General features: G+C 43.0%; 1 protein-coding gene across 1 annotated transcript in view; it reads left to right on the top strand.

Annotated features, from left to right (window-relative positions):
- Positions 1-19,597, top strand: part of LOC132765756 (zinc finger protein 721-like) — a 55,515-nt gene that overhangs the window by 1,095 nt on the left and 34,823 nt on the right. The window contains exons 2-4 of the mRNA XM_067463807.1: positions 3,891-4,724; positions 7,403-7,541; positions 9,333-10,187. Of these exons, the coding sequence (XP_067319908.1) occupies positions 4,044-4,724; positions 7,403-7,541; positions 9,333-10,187 (1,675 nt within the window). The 5' untranslated portion in view covers positions 3,891-4,043. The remainder of the gene's footprint in view (positions 1-3,890; positions 4,725-7,402; positions 7,542-9,332; positions 10,188-19,597) is intronic.

The following is a 19,597-nucleotide window of genomic DNA, read 5'->3' as shown; positions in this document are numbered from 1 at the left end:
ATTATCGTCTCATCATCAAAAACATGTTCCAGATTCGTCATCCATTGTTCCATTCCAGTGTTCATTAACCAATCATTGCACTAATTATTCGAACGCCTGCTCAAACAGCCAGGTCTTCACTTTTTTGCGGAATACCCTTAGAGATGGTGCTAGTCTAATGTCCGTAGGAAGGGCGTTCCACAGCCGAGGAGCCACCACCGAGAAGGCCCTATCTCTCATCCCCGCCAGCCGTGCTTGAGAAGCAGGCGGGATCAAGAGCAGGGCCTCCCCGGAAGATCTCAAAGTCCTGGTGGGTTCATAGGCAGAGATGCGGTCGGATAGGTAGCTTGGGCCGGAACCGTTTAGGGCAACTACTACTAATAATGCATTAATTATACATGTTGAAGTGACTAGATTGACCTTGAAGGAGTTTGGGGTGGTGATGGCCAACAGGGAGCTCTGGTGTGGGCTGGTCCATGGGGTCACGAAGAGTTGGAAACGACTAAACAAATGCACAACAACAATTATACATGTTACAAAATATATGATTGACTACTGAAGAAGGAAGGCAGTTCCACCTTGTCTCCTGTGTTATGCTAATAATATAATATAATTATACTATTATAATGTATTACAATATAATACTACTAATAATAATGCATTAATTATACACGTTGAAGTGACTAGATTGACCTTGAAGGAGCTTGGGGTGGTGACGGCCAACAGGGAGCTCTGGTGTGGGCTGGTCCATGAGGTCACGAAGAGTTGGAAACGACTAAATGAATGCACAACAACAACAATTATACATGTTACAAAATATATGATTGACTACTGAAGAAGGAAGGCAGTTCCACCTTGTCTCCTGTGTTATGCTAATAATATAATATAATGTAATATAATTATACTATTATAATGTAATACAATATAATACTACTAATAATAATGCATTAGATATACATGTTGAAGTGAATAGATTGACCTTGAAGGAGCTTGGGGTGGTGACGGCCAACAGGGAGCTCTGGTGTGGGCTGGTCCATGGGGTCACAAAGAGTTGGAAACGACTAAACAAATGCACAACAACAATTATACATGTTACAAAATATATGATTGACTACTGAAGAAGGAAGGCAGTTCCACCTTGTCTCCTGTGTTATGCTAATAATATAATATAATAATATAATATATATTGTATTATATATTGTATTACATTATAATATTATAATGTAATACAATATAATAATGATGATGCATTAATTATACATGTTACACAATATGTGATTGACTACTGAAGAAGGAAGGCAGTTCCACCTTGTCTCCCGTGTTATGCTAATAATATAATATAATAATATAATATATATTGTATTATATATTGTATTACATTATAATATTATAATGTAATACAATATAATAATGATGATGCATTAATTATACATGTTACACAATATGTGATTGACTACTGAAGAAGGAAGGCAGTTCCACCTTGTCTCCTGTGTTATGCTAATAATATAATATAATAATATAATATATATTGTATTATATATTGTATTACATTATAATATTATAATGTAATACAATATAATAATGATGATGCATTAATTATACATGTTACACAATATGTGATTGACTACTGAAGAAGGAAGGCAGTTCCACCTTGTCTCCCGTGTTATGCTAATAATATAATATAATAATATAATATATATTGTATTATATATTGTATTACATTATAATATTATAATGTAATACAATATAATAATGATGATGCATTAATTATACATGTTACACAATATGTGATTGACTACTGAAGAAGGAAGGCAGTTCCACCTTGTCTCCCGTGTTATGCTAATAATATAATATAATAATATAATATATATTGTATTATATATTGTATTACATTATAATATTATAATGTAATACAATATAATAATGATGATGCATTAATTATACATGTTACACAATATATGATTGACTACTGAAGAAGGAAGGCAGTTCCACCTTGTCTCCTGTGTTATGCTAATAATATAATATAATGTAATATAATTATACTATTATAATGTAATACAATATAATACTACTAATAATAATGCATTAGATATACATGTTGAAGTGAATAGATTGACCTTGAAGGAGCTTGGGGTGGTGACGGCCAACAGGGAGCTCTGGTGTGGGCTGGTCCATGGGGTCACAAAGAGTTGGAAACGACTAAACAAATGCACAACAACAATTATACATGTTACAAAATATATGATTGACTACTGAAGAAGGAAGGCAGTTCCACCTTGTCTCCTGTGTTATGCTAATAATATAATATAATAATATAATATATATTGTATTATATATTGTATTACATTATAATATTATAATGTAATACAATATAATAATGATGATGCATTAATTATACATGTTACACAATATGTGATTGACTACTGAAGAAGGAAGGCAGTTCCACCTTGTCTCCCGTGTTATGCTAATAATATAATATAATAATATAATATATATTGTATTATATATTGTATTACATTATAATATTATAATGTAATACAATATAATAATGATGATGCATTAATTATACATGTTACACAATATGTGATTGACTACTGAAGAAGGAAGGCAGTTCCACCTTGTCTCCTGTGTTATGCTAATAATATAATATAATAATATAATATATATTGTATTATATATTGTATTACATTATAATATTATAATGTAATACAATATAATAATGATGATGCATTAATTATACATGTTACACAATATGTGATTGACTACTGAAGAAGGAAGGCAGTTCCACCTTGTCTCCCGTGTTATGCTAATAATATAATATAATAATATAATATATATTGTATTATATATTGTATTACATTATAATATTATAATGTAATACAATATAATAATGATGATGCATTAATTATACATGTTACACAATATGTGATTGACTACTGAAGAAGGAAGGCAGTTCCACCTTGTCTCCCGTGTTATGCTAATAATATAATATAATAATATAATATATATTGTATTATATATTGTATTACATTATAATATTATAATGTAATACAATATAATAATGATGATGCATTAATTATACATGTTACACAATATATGATTGACTACTGAAGAAGGAAGGCAGTTCCACCTTGTCTCCTGTGTTATGCTAATAATATAATATAATAATATAATATATATTGTATTATATATTGTATTACATTATAATATTATAATGTAATACAATATAATAATAATAATAATGCATTAATTATACATGTTACACAATATGTGATTGACTACTGTAGAAGGAAGACAGTTCCACCTTGTCTCCTGTGTTATGCTAATAATACAATATAATAATATAATATATATTGTACCTATTGACTGGACTGACCTTGAGGGAGCTGGGGGTGGTAACGGCCGACAGGGAGCTCTGGCGTGGGCTGGTCCATGAGGTCACGAAGAGTCGGAGACGACTGAACGAATGAACAACAACAACAGTATAATAATAATAATGATGCATTAATTATACATGTTACAAAATATATGATTGACTACTGAAGAAGGAAGACAGTTCCACCTTGTGTGTCCCTAGATGTTTTGGCCTACAACTCCCAGAAAATCCCAGCCAGTTTACCAGCTGTTAGGGTTTCTGGAAGTTGAAGGCCAAAACATCTAGGGACACACAGGTTGAGTACCACTGATCTACTCATATTTGCATGTTTGCATGTTTCAAACTACTAGGTTGGTAGAAGCTGGGGCTAACAGAGGGAGCTCACTTCACTTCTGGTCAGCAAGTTATGCAGCTTAGTGGTTTAAACCACTGTGCCATTGTGGCCGTAAATAAGTAAATAAATGGATACACAAAGGATAGCCAAGGTTTTTCCTTCCTCTTTTTCTGGATGATATTTATTCCCATTTTCTTTCAGAATATCCAACGTTGCAGGAGGATATTTCCATCGCCAAGATCCAGGGGAATTTCCATTCTGTTCTCCCCCATCTGTCCCATATTTGCAGGATACCTTCTGCTGAGGCCATTCCTTGCGTGAGAAGAAGCATCCCTTTCCAAGGAGGAAGGAAACATGGCCACCGAGTTGGCCCCTCGTCTTCTCCAAGAGAGACATATTCGAGAATTTCTTCAGAGGAAGCCCGGGGAGGAGATTAAACAGGAACCCGGTGAGCACCTCCGTCAGCAATGGGAGGCCCAGTGGCAGGAGTTCCTGAGGACCGTAGAGTCCCCGATGGATGTCCCATTGATACCTGCTGAGCCTTCTCCATGGGACGACGCCAAGGCTTTCCTGTCTGCCTTTGAGCAGGTGGCCGAAGCTTGCCGGTGGCCCAAGGAGGAGTGGGTGACCCGACTCCTGCCGGCGCTCAATGGGGAAGCCAAGCAGGCCTTCACCAGCCTCGGAGGTCAAGAACGGAAGGATTATGAGAAGGTGAAGGCCTCCATCTTGCGAGGAGATGCCACCAGGAGAGAGAAGCAGCGCCAGCACTTCCGCCACTTCCGCTACCAGGAAGCCGAGGGGCCGAGGGGGGTTTATGGCCGGCTCCAGGAGCTGTGCCGGCGGTGGCTCAAGGTGGAGAGGCACTCCAAGGAGCAGATCCTGGAGCTGCTGGTCCTGGAGCAGTTCTTGATGGTCCTTCCTCCAGAGATCCAGAACTGGGTCCGGGAACGAGGCCCCGAGACCTGCGCCCAGGCGGTGGCCCTGGCGGAGGACTTTCTTTGGATGCAGAGAGAGTCTTTGCGATGGGAACAGCAGGTGAGCGCGTTTTCACCCATCTATTTTTCTCTATCATCCGGCAGGAGAGAGGTAAACAGCTCTCCCTCCATATTTGTTGGTTTTGGTGCCGAATCTCATTGTTGAACAGGAGCAGCTCAAAAATCCAGCACAATTCTAGGCTGCATGAATAGGAATATAGTGTTTAGATTGAAGGAAGTCATAGTCCGACTCTGTTTTGCTTTGACTGGACCTCACCTGGAATCACGCTGTGTCCAGTTCTAGGCAAAGCAATTCAAGAAGGATGTTGATAAACTCTAAGGTGTCCAGAGGAGGGCAACCAGAATGGTCAAAGGTTTGGAAAACCTATGAAGAGCAACTGAGGGAGCTTGGGATGTTTAGTTTGGAGAAGAGAAGGTTGAGAGGGATCTTGCAAAGTAAAGGTTTCCCCTTGACATTAAGGCTAGTCATGTCCGACTCTGGAGGGTGGTGCTCATCTTCGGCGTTGTCTGTAGACACCTCCAAGGTCATGTGGCCAGCATGACTGCATGAAGCACCGTTACCTTCTTACTGAAGCGGTGCCTATTGATCTACTCACATTTGCATGTTTTCAAACTGCTAGGTTGGCAGAAGCTGGGGCTAACAGCAGGAGCTCACCCCGCTCCCCGGATTTGAAATGCCAAACTTTTCAGTCAGCAAGTTCAGCAGCTCAGCGGTTTAATCTGCTGCGCCACTGGGGAACTTGATAGCCCTGTTTAAATATTTGGAAGGATGTCCCATTGAGGAAGGGGGTCTGGAGACTAGGACACAATGGAGCAATGGATTCAGCTTTCAGGTAAAAAGGTTTCTGATTAACTTTCTGAGAGTAGGAGGTGTTTGGCAGTGGAATCTGCAAAACAAATTACAGGAGAGGAGATTCCACCTGACGTTAGGAAGAACTTCCAGACCGTTAAGATCTATTCAGCAGTGGAACTCTCTGCCTCGGAGTGCAGTGGAGTCTCCTCCTCTGGAGGTTTTTAAGTAGAGGCTGGATGGTCATCTATTAGGGGTGGTTTGATTGTGTCTTCCTGCCTGGCAGAAGGAGGTTGGACAGAATGGCCCTTGCTTTGTTGGTATTCATAGAATCATAGAGTTGGAAGAGACCACATGGGCCATCTAGTCCAACCCTTGCCATACAGGAAAAATACCATCAAAGCACTCCCAACAGATGGCCACCCAGCCTCTGTTTAAAAGCCTCCAAAGAAGGAGCTTCCACCACACCCCAAGGCAGAGAGTTCCACTGCTGAATAGCTCTTAACGATCAGGAAGTTCTTCCTAATATTCAGGTGGAATTTCCTCTCCTGTAAATTGAACCCACTGCTCCATTGAGTCCTAGTTTCCAGGATAGCAGAAAACAAGCCTGCTTCCTCTTCCTTATGACATTTATTTATTTTATTTTATTTATTTAAAACATTTATATCCCATCCTACTTTCAACCTCCGAAGAGGGACTCAGGGCGGCTTCCAGCAGGCAACAATTCAACCCATGTCGGGCTACACAGAGAAGCCATTGAGATCCATAAGCATGTGGACAATTTCAACAGAAAGGAGGAAACCATGAAAATGAACAAGATCTGGCTACCGGTATTAAAAAACTCTAAAATTACAACAGCAAAACAACAGAGAGGAAACAATCAAGGACATCGAATCACTTCTCAACAAAAGATTGCCCCAGGCACTGCCAGGCCATCAAATGCTAATCAAGGTGGTCAGTTGAAACATTCACACCTAGCTCCAACAGACAAGAGTTCTTTGTCCCACCCGGGTCATTCCACAGATATATAAACCCAATTTTCCTAGTTCCAACAGACCTCACTACTTCTGAGGATGCTTGCCATAGATGGAGGTGAAACGTCAGGAGAGAATGCCTCTAGAACATGGCCATATAGCCCGAAAAAACCTACAACAACGCCAGTACAATATAAAAACAGCACTAAAATATACAGTTACATAAAATGATTATAAAAATACATTAAAAACAGCTCACCAGGTTTAAAACATCCTCCAAATCAGTCCAAGTTGCGGTCCATAAAATCTCAACTTCACCCATAAAACCCATCTATTCAATGAACACTTGCTCCCACAGCCAGGATTTAAGCTTCTTCCGAAAGGTCAGGAGAGAGGGGGCAGATCTAACCTCCTTAGAGAGGAGTTCCATATCCAGGGAGCCACCACGGAGAAGGCCCTGTCTCTTGCCATGCAACTGTGATGGTGAGAGCAGGGCCTCGTCAAATGATCTTAAGGTTCTTGATGGTTCATAGGGAGAGATTCGTTCGGACAGGTAAACTGGGTAGACATCCTTTCACATATTTGTACGTGGCTATCATGCCTCCTCTCAACCTTCTATTCTGCAGGCTAACAGACTCAGCTTTTTAAGATGTTCCTGTTGTGTGCCTTCAATTTGTGTCTGACTCTTGGTGACCCTAAGGTTGCTCTCTGCAAGATTCATTCAGAAGAACATGGCTATTGCTTCCCTTTGGGGCGGAGAGAAGGTGACTTGCCTGAGGTTGCCCAGTGTGGATTTGAACCCTGGTCTCTAAAGTTGTATTCCAGTGCTCAACCCATTACGCCAAGCTGTTGCCCCAGACTGGCCTCCCCCTACCTAACCAAATCTGTCACTCATTGCCAGTTCTGCCTGTTCCTTGGACCCAGTTCATGTTGCAATCCTCCCTGCTATTTCAGGTGACGACAGCAGTGCCACCCTTGGGACCCACAGGCATCCCTCTGGTTGAAGCAGAGCCTGCAACACCCGAAGGGGAAAAGAGACCCCTGAGTGTCGTGGTCAAGCAGGAGGCCGACTCTGGAAACTTCACCTTGTGTGGTGAGTGAAAGTATGTGTGAGATGTACGTCTTTGTCACCAGAGCTATGTCAAGGACTAGGGCGCTGTGTGGTTTCCAGGCTGTACGGCTGGGTTCTAGCAACATTTTTGCCTGACATTTCACCTGCATCTGTGGCTGGCATCTTCAGAGGATCATAGATGCAGGTGAAATGTCAGGAGAAAATGCTGCTAGAATATGGTATGTGGCGGAATGAAAAACCATGCATGGTTCATGCTTTCTCTGTCTTGCCAGAGAAAGAAAATATGCCACGCAGATGATCAGGAAAGAACAAGAAGTTTTGTCGAAGGCTTTCATGGCTGGAACCACTGGGTTGTTGTAGGTTTTTTCGGGCTATATGGCCACAGTCTAGAGGCATTCTCTCCTGACGTTTTGCTTGCATCTGTGGCAAATATCCTCAGAGGTAGTGAGGTACCTCACAACCTCTGAGGATGCTTGCCATAGATGCAGGCGAAACGTCAGGAGAGAATGCCTCTAGAACATGGCCATATAGCCCGAAAAAACCTACAACAATCCAACAAGAAGTTTACTCATAGTAATGCAGAGCAACATATGTACAGTCATGAGAGCAATTGCATTGACTCACACAATGTCCTGTGAGAGAGATTCAAATGGTCCTTGGCTTTCCATGTGAGAGATCCATGTGAGAGATCCACATATGTACATCATGAGAACAGTTGCATTGACTCACACAATTTCCTTTGAGAGAGATTCAAATGGTCCTTGAATGTCCATGTGAGAGATCTTCTTCCAGTAGCCAAGAAGCAAAACTTCAAACTCTCTCTCCCTGTCCCTGCACAGCTCCTGCACTGCTAACTTAAATATGTAACTGTTGTCAAAACTCCCAGGCTCAGCTAGCCTCTGGGTGTAGCGCAACCAATTAGCTTCATTCTTTATTTTTCAGTTAACCTACTCAATAATAATAATAATAATACTTTATTTATATTCCACCCTTCTCACCCTAACTTAGATATGTAACTGTTGCCAAAACTCCCAGGCTCAGCTAGCCTCTGGGCGGTGCCCAACCAATTAGCTTCGTACTTTACATTTTTCAGTTGACACACTCAGTAATAATAATAATAATAATAATAATAATAATAATACTTTATTTATATTCCACCCTTCTCACCCTAACTTAGATATGTAACTGTTGCCAAAACTCCCAGGCTCAGCTAGTCTCTGGGCGTAGCCCAATCAATTAGCTTCATACTTTACATTTTTCAGTTAATGCACTCAATAATAATAATAATAATAATAATACTTTATTTATATTCCACCCTTCTCACCCCAAAGGGGACTCAGGGCAAATCACAGTACACATACATGGCAAACATTCAATGCCACTTTGTATAGACAATACACAGACAGACAGAACAGATGGCGGTGCCGTGGAAGGTTGGGCTTGAGTCCAGGGAGTGCTGTTGCTCTACCCTCTATGATGAAGAGCCGTCAGGACTTCCTCCTTCCTTCTGGTCGCCCAGCATTTTCTGATCTTCTTTCTTTATGGCATCGTAAAATCCTCCCCTGCTTTTAGCGGTACCTAATTTCTCTAATCACAGCTAAAACTGTTTTCGAATTGCTTAGGTAAACAATGAGCTAGGCTGACAGTTGGCAGCTCACACCAATCTGGGGCTTCGAACTTGCAACCTTTTGGTTGATAGATCTTATAATTTCTGATGATTTACAAGCTGTGCTAAACCCTAACAGATTTTTTACATGCCCCAAAATTTCTCCCTTCTGCACTTACCAAAAAGTCCTTCCTTTTTCCCACCAGGTGATGTTCAGCAAAACGAGAACAGCAGGGAGCTTTCTCCAGAAGTCCCATTAGAACGGATAGCGCAAAATCTGGAAGAGAACCTTGGAAGTCAAGCTACTTCTCCGAAGAAGATGAAAACCCACCCAACAGACAAATGGAGGAGAAGCCCTGTTGCTTGTCCAGGCGTCTCGTTCCACAGCGCACCCGTCCCAGAAGGCAAACCAAACGAAACGAGGAGGTACAAGTGCAGCGTCTGCGGGAAAGGCTTCAGCTACAAGTCAAGCCTTAAGATCCACTTCAGGGTCCACACCGGGGAAAAGCCGTACAAGTGCCCCGAGTGCGGGAAGGGCTTCAGCCGGAGCGACCTCCTGGCCGCTCACCAAAGGATCCACACCGGGGAGAAGCCCTACAGCTGCTCCTATTGCGGGAAGAGCTTCTGCGACCTCTCCACGCTGGTGAAGCACCGGAGGATCCACACCGGGGAGAAGCCCTACGTCTGCAAGGAGTGCGGCAAAGGCTTCAGCCAGAAGGCCGTCCTGAACACGCACCAGCGGATCCACACGGGGGAGAAGCCCCACAAGTGCATGCAGTGCGGGAACAGCTTCAGCCGGAGCACCTACCTGGCCTCCCACCAACGGGTCCACGTCGGGGAAAGGATACACAGGATCTCCGAGTGCGGCCGGAGCTTTTCCGAACCCGCTGGCCTTTTCCGCCAGAGGATGCGCGTCGAGGGAAAGCAGTATCCGTGCCCCGAATTCGATCAAAACCAACGTGTATCGTACCTGGGACATCAAAAAATGTACGCCGTGAATGACGCTATACATATTATTGAACATGGAGGAGGAGGACCTAATGAAACTTTGGCGCATCCTAGTAATTAGTTTATTGATGGCCTCCAAGGAGGAGTTATAGTTGCCTCCTAGAAAACTGGTGGGCTTCCACTTCATCAGGACTTAGAGCAGCATTTCTCTACTTGGGGGTCGCGACCCCTGGGGGGGTTGCAAGAGGGTTTCAGAGGGGTCACCAAAGACTATCAGAAAATATACATTTCTGATGGTCTTAGGACCTTTGGCAGAGAAGGCTGAAGATCTCTCCGTCTGTCCTCTTCCTTTTTGGAAACGGACGGTGAATCCTCCCACCAAAGCCCTTGTCTGCTGTGATTGGTCAGCCCCTAAGCCAAGGGGAGGGCTGTTTCTGAGACTCCAAGCAGGGAGGGGAAAGCAGGTGTGCTCGACACATGGCAGTGTGGTGCGCATGTGTGGGCGAAGGAGAGCGTGTGAGGCTGGAGGGAGGCTTGTACCAGTGAGTCCCTTCAAGGCATGGGCGTTCTGTGTGGAATATTTGGCCCAATTCTATCATTGGTGGGGTTCAGAATTCTGATTGAATGTAGGCAAACTATAAATCCCAGCAACTCCAACTTCCAAATGTCAGGGTCTATTTTCCCCAAACTCCACCAGAGTTCACATTTGGGCATATTGAGTATTCGTGCCAAGTTTGGTCCAGATCCATCATTGTTTGAATCCACAGTGCTCTCTGGATACAGGTGAACTAGAACTCCAAAACTCAAGGTCAGTACCCACCAAACCCTTCCCCTGTTTTCTCTTGGTCGTGGGAGTTCTGTGTGCCAAGTTTGGTTCAATTCCATCCTTGGTGGAGTTCAGTATGCTCTTGGATTGTAGGTGAACTAGAAATCCCAGTAACCACAACTACCAAATGTTAAGGTCTGTTTTCCCCAAATTCCACCAGTTCACAGTTGGGCATATTGACGATTAATACCAAGTTTACTCCAGATCCATCATTGTTTGAGTCCACAGTGCTGTCTGGAGGTAGGTGAACTACAACTCCTAAACTCAAGGTCAATGCCCATCAAACCCTTCCAATATTTTCTGTTGGTTATGGGAGTTCTATGTGCCAAGTTTGGTTCAGTTCCATCGTTGGTGGAGTTCAGAATGCTCTTGGATTGTAGGTGAACCATAAATCCCAGCAACTACAACTCCCAAATGACAAAATCAATCCCTCCTTCAACCCCAATAGTAGTCAAATTTGGGCATCTTGGGTATTTGTGTCAAACTTGGTCCAGTGAAGAAAACACATCCTGCAGATGAGATATTTACATTGCTATTCATAGCAGTTTCAAAATTACAGTTATGAAGTTGCAATGAAAATAATGTTATGTTTGGGGGTCACCACAACGTGAGGAACTGTATTAAGGGGTCGTGCCATTAGGAATGTTGAGAAACACCGGCTTAGAGTGAAATGGATCACTTTTTGCCATGGAAGGGGCAAATGTTGGAAATGCTTATTTCCATCCCTTATGAAGAGGAGAGCTCCACTACAGAGTGATCCAAATGTTTATGGCAGGCATGGGCAAACTTTCACCCTTCAGGTATTTTGAACTGCAACTCCCACCATTCCTAACAGCCTCAGCATAAGTGGTGTGGGGAAAAAGGAAAGGGCCTGAGTCTGTTAGGAATTGTGGGAGTTGAAGTCCAAAAACAAAGCTTTCCCGTGCCTGGTCTATGGGGATAGGGTCATGAAATTATTGTGGAAACAGGAATCTGTGGATAACAGCAAACCTTACTGAAATGGGTTGCTGTGAGTTTCTCGGGCTGTATGCCCATGTTCCAGTAGCATTCTCTCCTGATGTTTCGCCTGCATCTGTGGCTACTGGCGCATATATATATATATATATATATATATATATATATATATATACACACACACACATACATACACACACACACACACACACACTCCACTTGCCTCACTCCCAACAGAACCTCTGAAGATGCCAGCCATAGATGTGTCATTAATATTTTTAAAATCAGATTCTTTTTATTGCAATTTTTAGTGTGAGAGGGTATAATAATAATTATACAGAATCATTACACAAAGAATGATATTAGACATACAGATTCTATGTAACTGCATTGGATTCACAAACAACATACAGTTACATTGGCTAACAAACAAACAAAGAGGTTACATTTTCACTCAGCATTCACATTGACATATGAACATGCATTCATCCTCATGCACCCAAATATTACCATATCCTTGTCTCCCTCCTTGGAGAAGGACATTAGGCTCAACCCTGCTTCCCTGCAACCTGCCAATGTATACTTCCAAAACTTCCATAACATCAAAATGCTTCTAAAATACAAAAACGCCAAGGATCTGATCCCTGTTTTCCATACAGCGGAATCTGACTCCCTGCAAACGTGTCATGACTCCAAAATCACACTCCTTATAATTTTTTTTAATTTACAGTATTTATATTATACATCTCACGCCGCAGGGGACTCAGGGCGGATTACAATGCACATATACATGGCAAACATTCAATGCCAATTAGACATACAACATATATAGACAGACACAGAGGCAATTTTAGATTATGTCTGGAATTCTTTGAACCTTGTTCTCTATGTTGTACACTGCTGTGAGTCGCCCTCGGGCTGAGAACAGCGGTATATAAGTAAAGTAAATAAACAAATAAACAAATAAATTTAACATCCCAGCTTTCCAGCTTCATGAGGTTATGCTCAATTCTGGCTACAAAGGGAGCTGCTGCTTTACCATCCATTTGTGACACTGAGTCCTTTGATGGAGTACTTCCTCATTCTTCTGCATGCTGCTGGAAGGTTTTATGGCGTTGTAAATTAGATAATTAGCCTCCCCGCATAAAGCAGTACCTAAATTTCCTATTTATTTATTTATTTACTGCATTTCTATGCTGCCTTTATCAGACCTTTCAGGCTGCAAAGGTCAACAGCAAGCTAGACTAATGGTTGGAAGCTCACTCTAACCTGGGCTGGTTTCGAACTCATGATCTCTCGGTCAGTAGTGATTTAATGCAGCTGGCTATCAGCTAGCTGCTCCACAGCCCAGCCCTTCCTCTTCCCTAAAGAAAAGAAGCCCAAAGTGTTCAAAATCCTGCTTTCCCATAGCAGATCTGATACTCTCCATACACCATCTTTGTCCTTCCCAATGGATCAGAGAGGTGGGTGAAGAGCTCCACTGTCTGCCACACTTGAGAATTACTAGATTGAGTCTTTTATAGGAATATTCTGCCGATGTAGTAAACAATTGTCCTGTTGAAAGTATCTTGAGTCTTCACCTCTTGACATAGATGTTGACCTTCAGGTAACGAACCATTGTGTTCTGGGTTTTGACTTGAAAGAGCATTGTCTTTCACTAATTCAGGAACTTGAGCTCTTCTTAGATACCACACACCACACTGGCCTAGACACGCAGCCCATATCACACCAACATTACGGGGAGGCTCAACAGAACAGCACCTCAGATGTGGACAACCCTCAGGCTTGGAGAAATGTCACCCTTAGAAGGACACATAGGACCCAGAAGCCTCCTCAGAATACCTCTGCTCAGCTGCAGTTACACAATAGATTCCAAATTCTCACACAACTAGCACCTGACCAAGAAACACAACATATTGGGGAAGACCAGAATGGCTTAGATACTGATCAGTGGCTCATCCTTGATCAGTGTGCGGGGGACAGCCCTGACTGGCACAACACTTCACAACATTCACACTTGCACAATCCTGCAGGTGTACCATCCCCAACCATAGACCAGGAGCAACAGGAACACATACAGGAGAACCATAGGCTCTCGGACGAATCTCAATGGATTGTCCTTGACGAATGCACCGGGGATGTCGAGGAGGAGGACAACACTTTTCACCTACACAATTCACACCAACAGGATCACTTTTCTGGAGACCTACACACTACATTGCACAAAAGGGGCGCTGTCATTCCTGAAAGTAAACAGGTCTTGGTAGTAGGCGACTCCCTCCTTAGAGGAACGGAAGCTGTCATTTCCAGACCAGATGGGATGGCTCGAGAAATATGCTGCCTACCGGGGGCAAAAATACACCATATCACTCAGAGGCTCACCAGGCTCCTCAAGCCCTATCACCGTCCTCCCCTCATGTTGATTCATGTAGGAACCAATGATACTGCAAGGCATACGTTTCAAAAGATCACAAATGATTTTCGAGCTCTAGGAGCAATGCTAAAAGAATGTAATGTACAGGTGGTCTTTTCATCCCTCCTCCCTGTTGTAAGACACGGACCCACAAGAGCCCGAAAAATAGTACAGGTCAATGACTGGCTTAGAAAATGGTGTCAGGAGGAACGCTTTGGCTTCCTCGACCATGGCCTGCTATTCCAGGAGGATGGCCTACTGGCAAGGGATGGGGTGCATCTCACACAAGTAGGAAAACACTTTTTTGCTCACAGACTCGCAAACCTCATTAGGCACACTTTAAACTAGGTCCACCGGGGAAGGGGGACAACAGCCTTGCGAACACTACTTTACCCATAATGTCTGGGAATCGCCAGAAGACTAAACGGAGGGCTGCACAAACACAACAAGGACCACGTACCAAAAGCACAATAATACCAATTAAACAGCTCAAGGGAAGATCCCAGGGGCTCACATGTCTTTACACTAATGCACAGAGCATGGGAAATAAACAAGACGAACTCCAACTTCTAGCACAACACCACAAATATGATATCATAGCCATCACTGAAACCTGGTGGGATGACTCCTATCGCTGGAATGTAGATATCGAGGGGTATAACCTCTTTCACAGAAACCGAACAAAGGGGAGAGGAGGCGGAGTAGCCTTATATGTCAAAAACTCTTATGCTGCACAAGAAATTCAAGACAGCAATCTGGGAAACCAGCTTGAAATCATCTGGATAAGAATAAAGGGAACTGGGACTCAAAAAGATGTCGTTGTAGGCGTCTACTACAGACCCCCAAGCCAGGAGGAAGATCTTGATGAAGTCTTCTGCCAACAGTTGACCAAACAGGCACAGAAAAGAGATGTAGTAGTCATGGGCGATTTCAACTATCCCGATATTTGCTGGAAAACAAACTCGGCCAAGAGTACAAGGTCCAACAAATTCCTCGCTTGCCTTGCAGACAATTTCATGGTCCAGAAGGTAGAAGAGGCAACAAGGGGATTGGCTACTCTCGATCTCATCCTAACAAATGCGGAGGACCTGATCGATGCGGTCGAAGTGGTAGGATCCTTAGGGGCAAGTGACCATGTGCTCCTGCAATTTGAGGTACAAAGGAAGGCCGAAACTAAGACAAGTCAAACCCGCATTTTGGACTTTAGGAGAGCTGATTTCCAAAAAATGAAGGAAACGCTGAGCAGCATTCCGTGGACACAGATACTAAAAGACAAGGGAGCTACGGATGGATGGGAATTTCTCAAGAGTGAAATACTCAAGGCGCAATTGCAAACCGTGCCAACAAAGAGAAAAAATAGGACAAGTGCAAAGAAGCCAGAATGGATGTCCAAAGAACTTCTAACTGTGCTGAGACACAAAAGAGACATGCACAAGAAGTGGAAAAAGGGAGAAATCACCAAAGAAGAATTCAAACAAATAGCAAACACCTGTAGGGAAAAGGTCCGCAAGGCTAAAGCAAAAAACGAGCTCAGACTTGCCAGGGACATTAAAAACAATAAAAAGGGCTTCTATTCTTATGTCAGTAGAAAAAGGAAAAACAAGGAGGCGATAGGACCTCTTCGAGGAGAAGATGGGGCAATGCTGACAGGGGATAGGGAAAAGGCAGAACTACTTAATGCCTTCTTTGCCTCAGTCTTCTCACAAAAAGAGAGTCTTCAACCTCAGCAAGATGGAGTGGATGAGGGATTGGAGGACATCCAACCCCAAATTGGGAAAGAAGTCGTCCAGGAATACCTGGCCGCTCTTAATGAGTTCAAGTCCCCAGGGCCAGATCAACTACACCCCAGAGTATTGAAGGAACTAGCGGAAGTCATTTCGGAACCATTGGCAACCATCTTTGAGAGTTCTTGGAGAACGGGAGAAGTTCCAGCAGATTGGAGGAGGGCCAATGTGGTCCCAATCTTCAAGAAGGGAAAAAAGGACGACCCAAACAACTACCGTCCGGTCAGCCTCACGTCGATACCGGGCAAGATTCTGGAAAAGATTGTTAAGGAAGTGGTCTGCAAACACTTAGAAACAAATGCAGTCATCGCTAATAGTCAACATGGATTTATCAAAAACAAGTCATGCCAGACTAATCTGATCTCTTTCTTCGATAGAGCTACAAGCTGGGTAGATGCGGGGAATGCCGTGGATGTGGCGTACCTGGACTTCAGTAAGGCCTTCGACAAGGTCCCCCATGACCTTCTGGCAAGGAAACTAGTCCAATGTGGGCTAGGCAAAACTACGGTGAGGTGGATCTGTAATTGGTTAAGTGGACGAACACAGAGAGTGCTCACTAATGCTTCCTCTTCATCTTGGAAAGAAGTGACGAGCGGAGTGCCGCAGGGCTCCGTCCTGGGCCCGGTCCTGTTCAACATCTTTATTAATGACTTAGATGAAGGGCTAGAAGGCATGATCATCAAGTTTGCAGATGACACCAAATTGGGAGGGATAGCCAATAGTCCAGAGGACAGGAGCAGAATTCAAAACGATCTTGACAGATTAGAGAGATGGGCCAAAACTAACAAAATGAAGTTCAACAGTGACAAATGCAAGATACTCCACTTTGGCAGAAAAAATGAAATGCAAAGATACAGAATGGGGGACGCCTGGCTCGAGAGCAGTACGTGTGAAAAAGATCTTGGAGTCCTCGTGGACAACAAGTTAAACATGAGCCAACAATGTGATGTGGCGGCAAAAAAAGCCAATGGGATTTTGGCCTGCATCAATAGAAGCATAGTGTCTAGATCTAAGGAAGTAATGCTACCCCTCTATTCTGCTTTGGTTAGACCACATCTGGAATATTGTGTCCAATTCTGGGCACCACAATTCAAGAGAGATGTTGACAAGCTGGAAAGTGTCCAGAGGAGGGCGACTAAAATGATCAAGGGTCTGGAGAACAAGCCCTATGAGGAGCGGCTTAGGGAACTGGGCATGTTTAGCCTGAAGAAGAGAAGGCTGAGAGGAGATATGATAGCCATGTATAAATATGTGAGAGGAAGCCACAGGGAGGAGGGAGCAAGCTTGTTTTCTGCTTCCTTGGAGACTAGGACACGGAACAATGGCTTCAAACTACAAGAGAGGAGATTCCATCTGAACATTAGGAAGAACTTCCTGACTGTGAGAGCCGTTCAGCAGTGGAACTCTCTGCCCCGGAGTGTGGTGGAGGCTCCTTCTTTGGAAGCTTTTAAGCAGAGGCTGGATGGCCATTTGTCAGGGGTGATTTGAATGCAATATTCCTGCTTCTTGGCAGGGGGTTGGACTGGATGGCCCATGAGGTCTCTTCCAACTCTATGATTCTATGATTCTATGATTCTATGATTCTAATGTAAACAGAGATTATTTCATTTAGAGTTAATCTTGTTTCTGGTCACCGAATGTTGACAGATGTAAACAGATGTAAACATTTTCCTTATCACTGTCACAGTTCTCATCACAGTTTACTTTTTCAGTTCTCATTAGCAACTTTTAATTACAGTCCAGTAAGCAGGCAGTTAGTCATTGCAGGCCTTAATGTTTTAGAATGGTGTCTCCAAATTATTAGCTCTCATTCATTGATTTCTGTCATTCAAACCATATATCATATCAAATCTGCACATTATATTTCTTGTGACACAGTCGGGCAACACAGTCGGGCGAAACGTTTTTCTGGAATAGCCCAAAAACTCACAGCAACTCAGTGATTCCAGCCATGAAAACCTTCTACAACTTACTAAAATGACTATATTGTAACTTGGCATATCATAGAATTGCCTGGAAGATCTAGAAAATGCCTACAGAGGATGTATTTTGTCAGATGTTGGTGGCTGAAACGATACGGCAGCCGTACTGTTTTCAGGCACTAGATTTAGGCTTTTGGGGTTTGAGTAAAAATGAAGAATTGGGGAATCACAGAATGAGGAGACCCCAATGCCCATCCAGTTCCAACTGCCTTCTGCCTTCATGCAGGAAAAGCACAATCAAAGCCCTCCCGACAGATGGCCATCCAGCCTCTGCTTAAATTCTCCTGGATAAGGAGACTCCACCACATTCTGAGCTCTTACGGTCAGGAAGTTGTTCCTAATGTTCAGGTGGAATCTCTTTTCTTGTGGTTTGAATTCACCCCTCCTTTGTGTCCTGGTCTCCAGCGTAGCAGAAAACAATCTTTCCCCCTCCTCAATGTGAAATCCTTTCAAACATTGAAACATGACTATCATATCCTCTCTCCACCTTATAAAGCTGGTATCTTATTTTGAATTGTAAATATAATTTTGAATTGTTGTATGTACATAATGAATTGTTGTTTGCATTCACATTTCTTAAAGGCGGGAAGACTTGCAAAATAAAAAATAGCCGTGAGAGCCACTGAAGAAGACTGGAAATGCTGAAATGCTTTTGGTGTTTTTCAAAATATTAGTTTATTTCCAGCGTTTGTTATCAGTCTTGTATGATTTGTTCAGAGCAGAGGCACACAGACTGCCAGAAAATGGGGAATGGAGTATTCTGGTTCACACAAATAGCAGGGCACAACTAAAACAGACCTTGAATCAGTCTTGGCACAAGCTCACCTCTATTAGATTGGTGTATCAAAACATTACAGCCTTTCTTCTTGCGTGTTTGTTTAACCTTATCTATATCCCACCATTCGGTTCGGCATATAATAATAAGTCCCCGGTGGTGCAATGGGTTAAACCCTTGTGCTGGCAGGACTGAGGACTGATAGGTCACAGGTTCGAATCTGGAGAGAGTGGGGATGAGCTCCCTCTGTGAGCTCCAGCTCTCAATGCGGTGACATGAGAGAAGCCTCCCACAAGGATGGTAAAAAAACATCAAAACATCTGGGCATCCCCTGGGCAACTTCCTTGCAGATGGCCAATTCTCTCACACCAGAAGTCGCTCCTGACATACATACACACATAATAATAATAATAATAATAATAATAATAATACACTTTATTTATGGGTTGTTATGTGTTTTCTGGGCTATATGGCCATGTTCCTGAAGCATTCTCTCCTGACGTTTCGCCTGCATCTATCTATGGCAAGCACCCTCAGAGGTTGTGAGGTCAAAGGTTGTTTTACTCCAACCTTACAACCTCCGAGGATTCCTGCTATAGATGCAGGTGAAACATCAGGAGAGAATGCTTCTGAAACATGGCCACACAGCCCAGAAAACACACAAATAACCCAGTGATTTCAGCCATTAAAGCCTTTGACACTACACCACTGGAGAAATTACACTGTCTAGCTGGTATTGCACCACCTGACATCTGCCGGGAAGTAGCAGCCAACAGTGAAAGGACCAAG

Source organism: Anolis sagrei, chromosome 2 (assembly GCF_037176765.1).
Source record: "Anolis sagrei isolate rAnoSag1 chromosome 2, rAnoSag1.mat, whole genome shotgun sequence".
Classification (NCBI taxonomy): domain Eukaryota; kingdom Metazoa; phylum Chordata; class Lepidosauria; order Squamata; family Dactyloidae; genus Anolis; species Anolis sagrei.
Note: the sequence above shows the minus strand (reverse complement) of the source record. Positions and strands in the feature narration are given on the sequence as shown.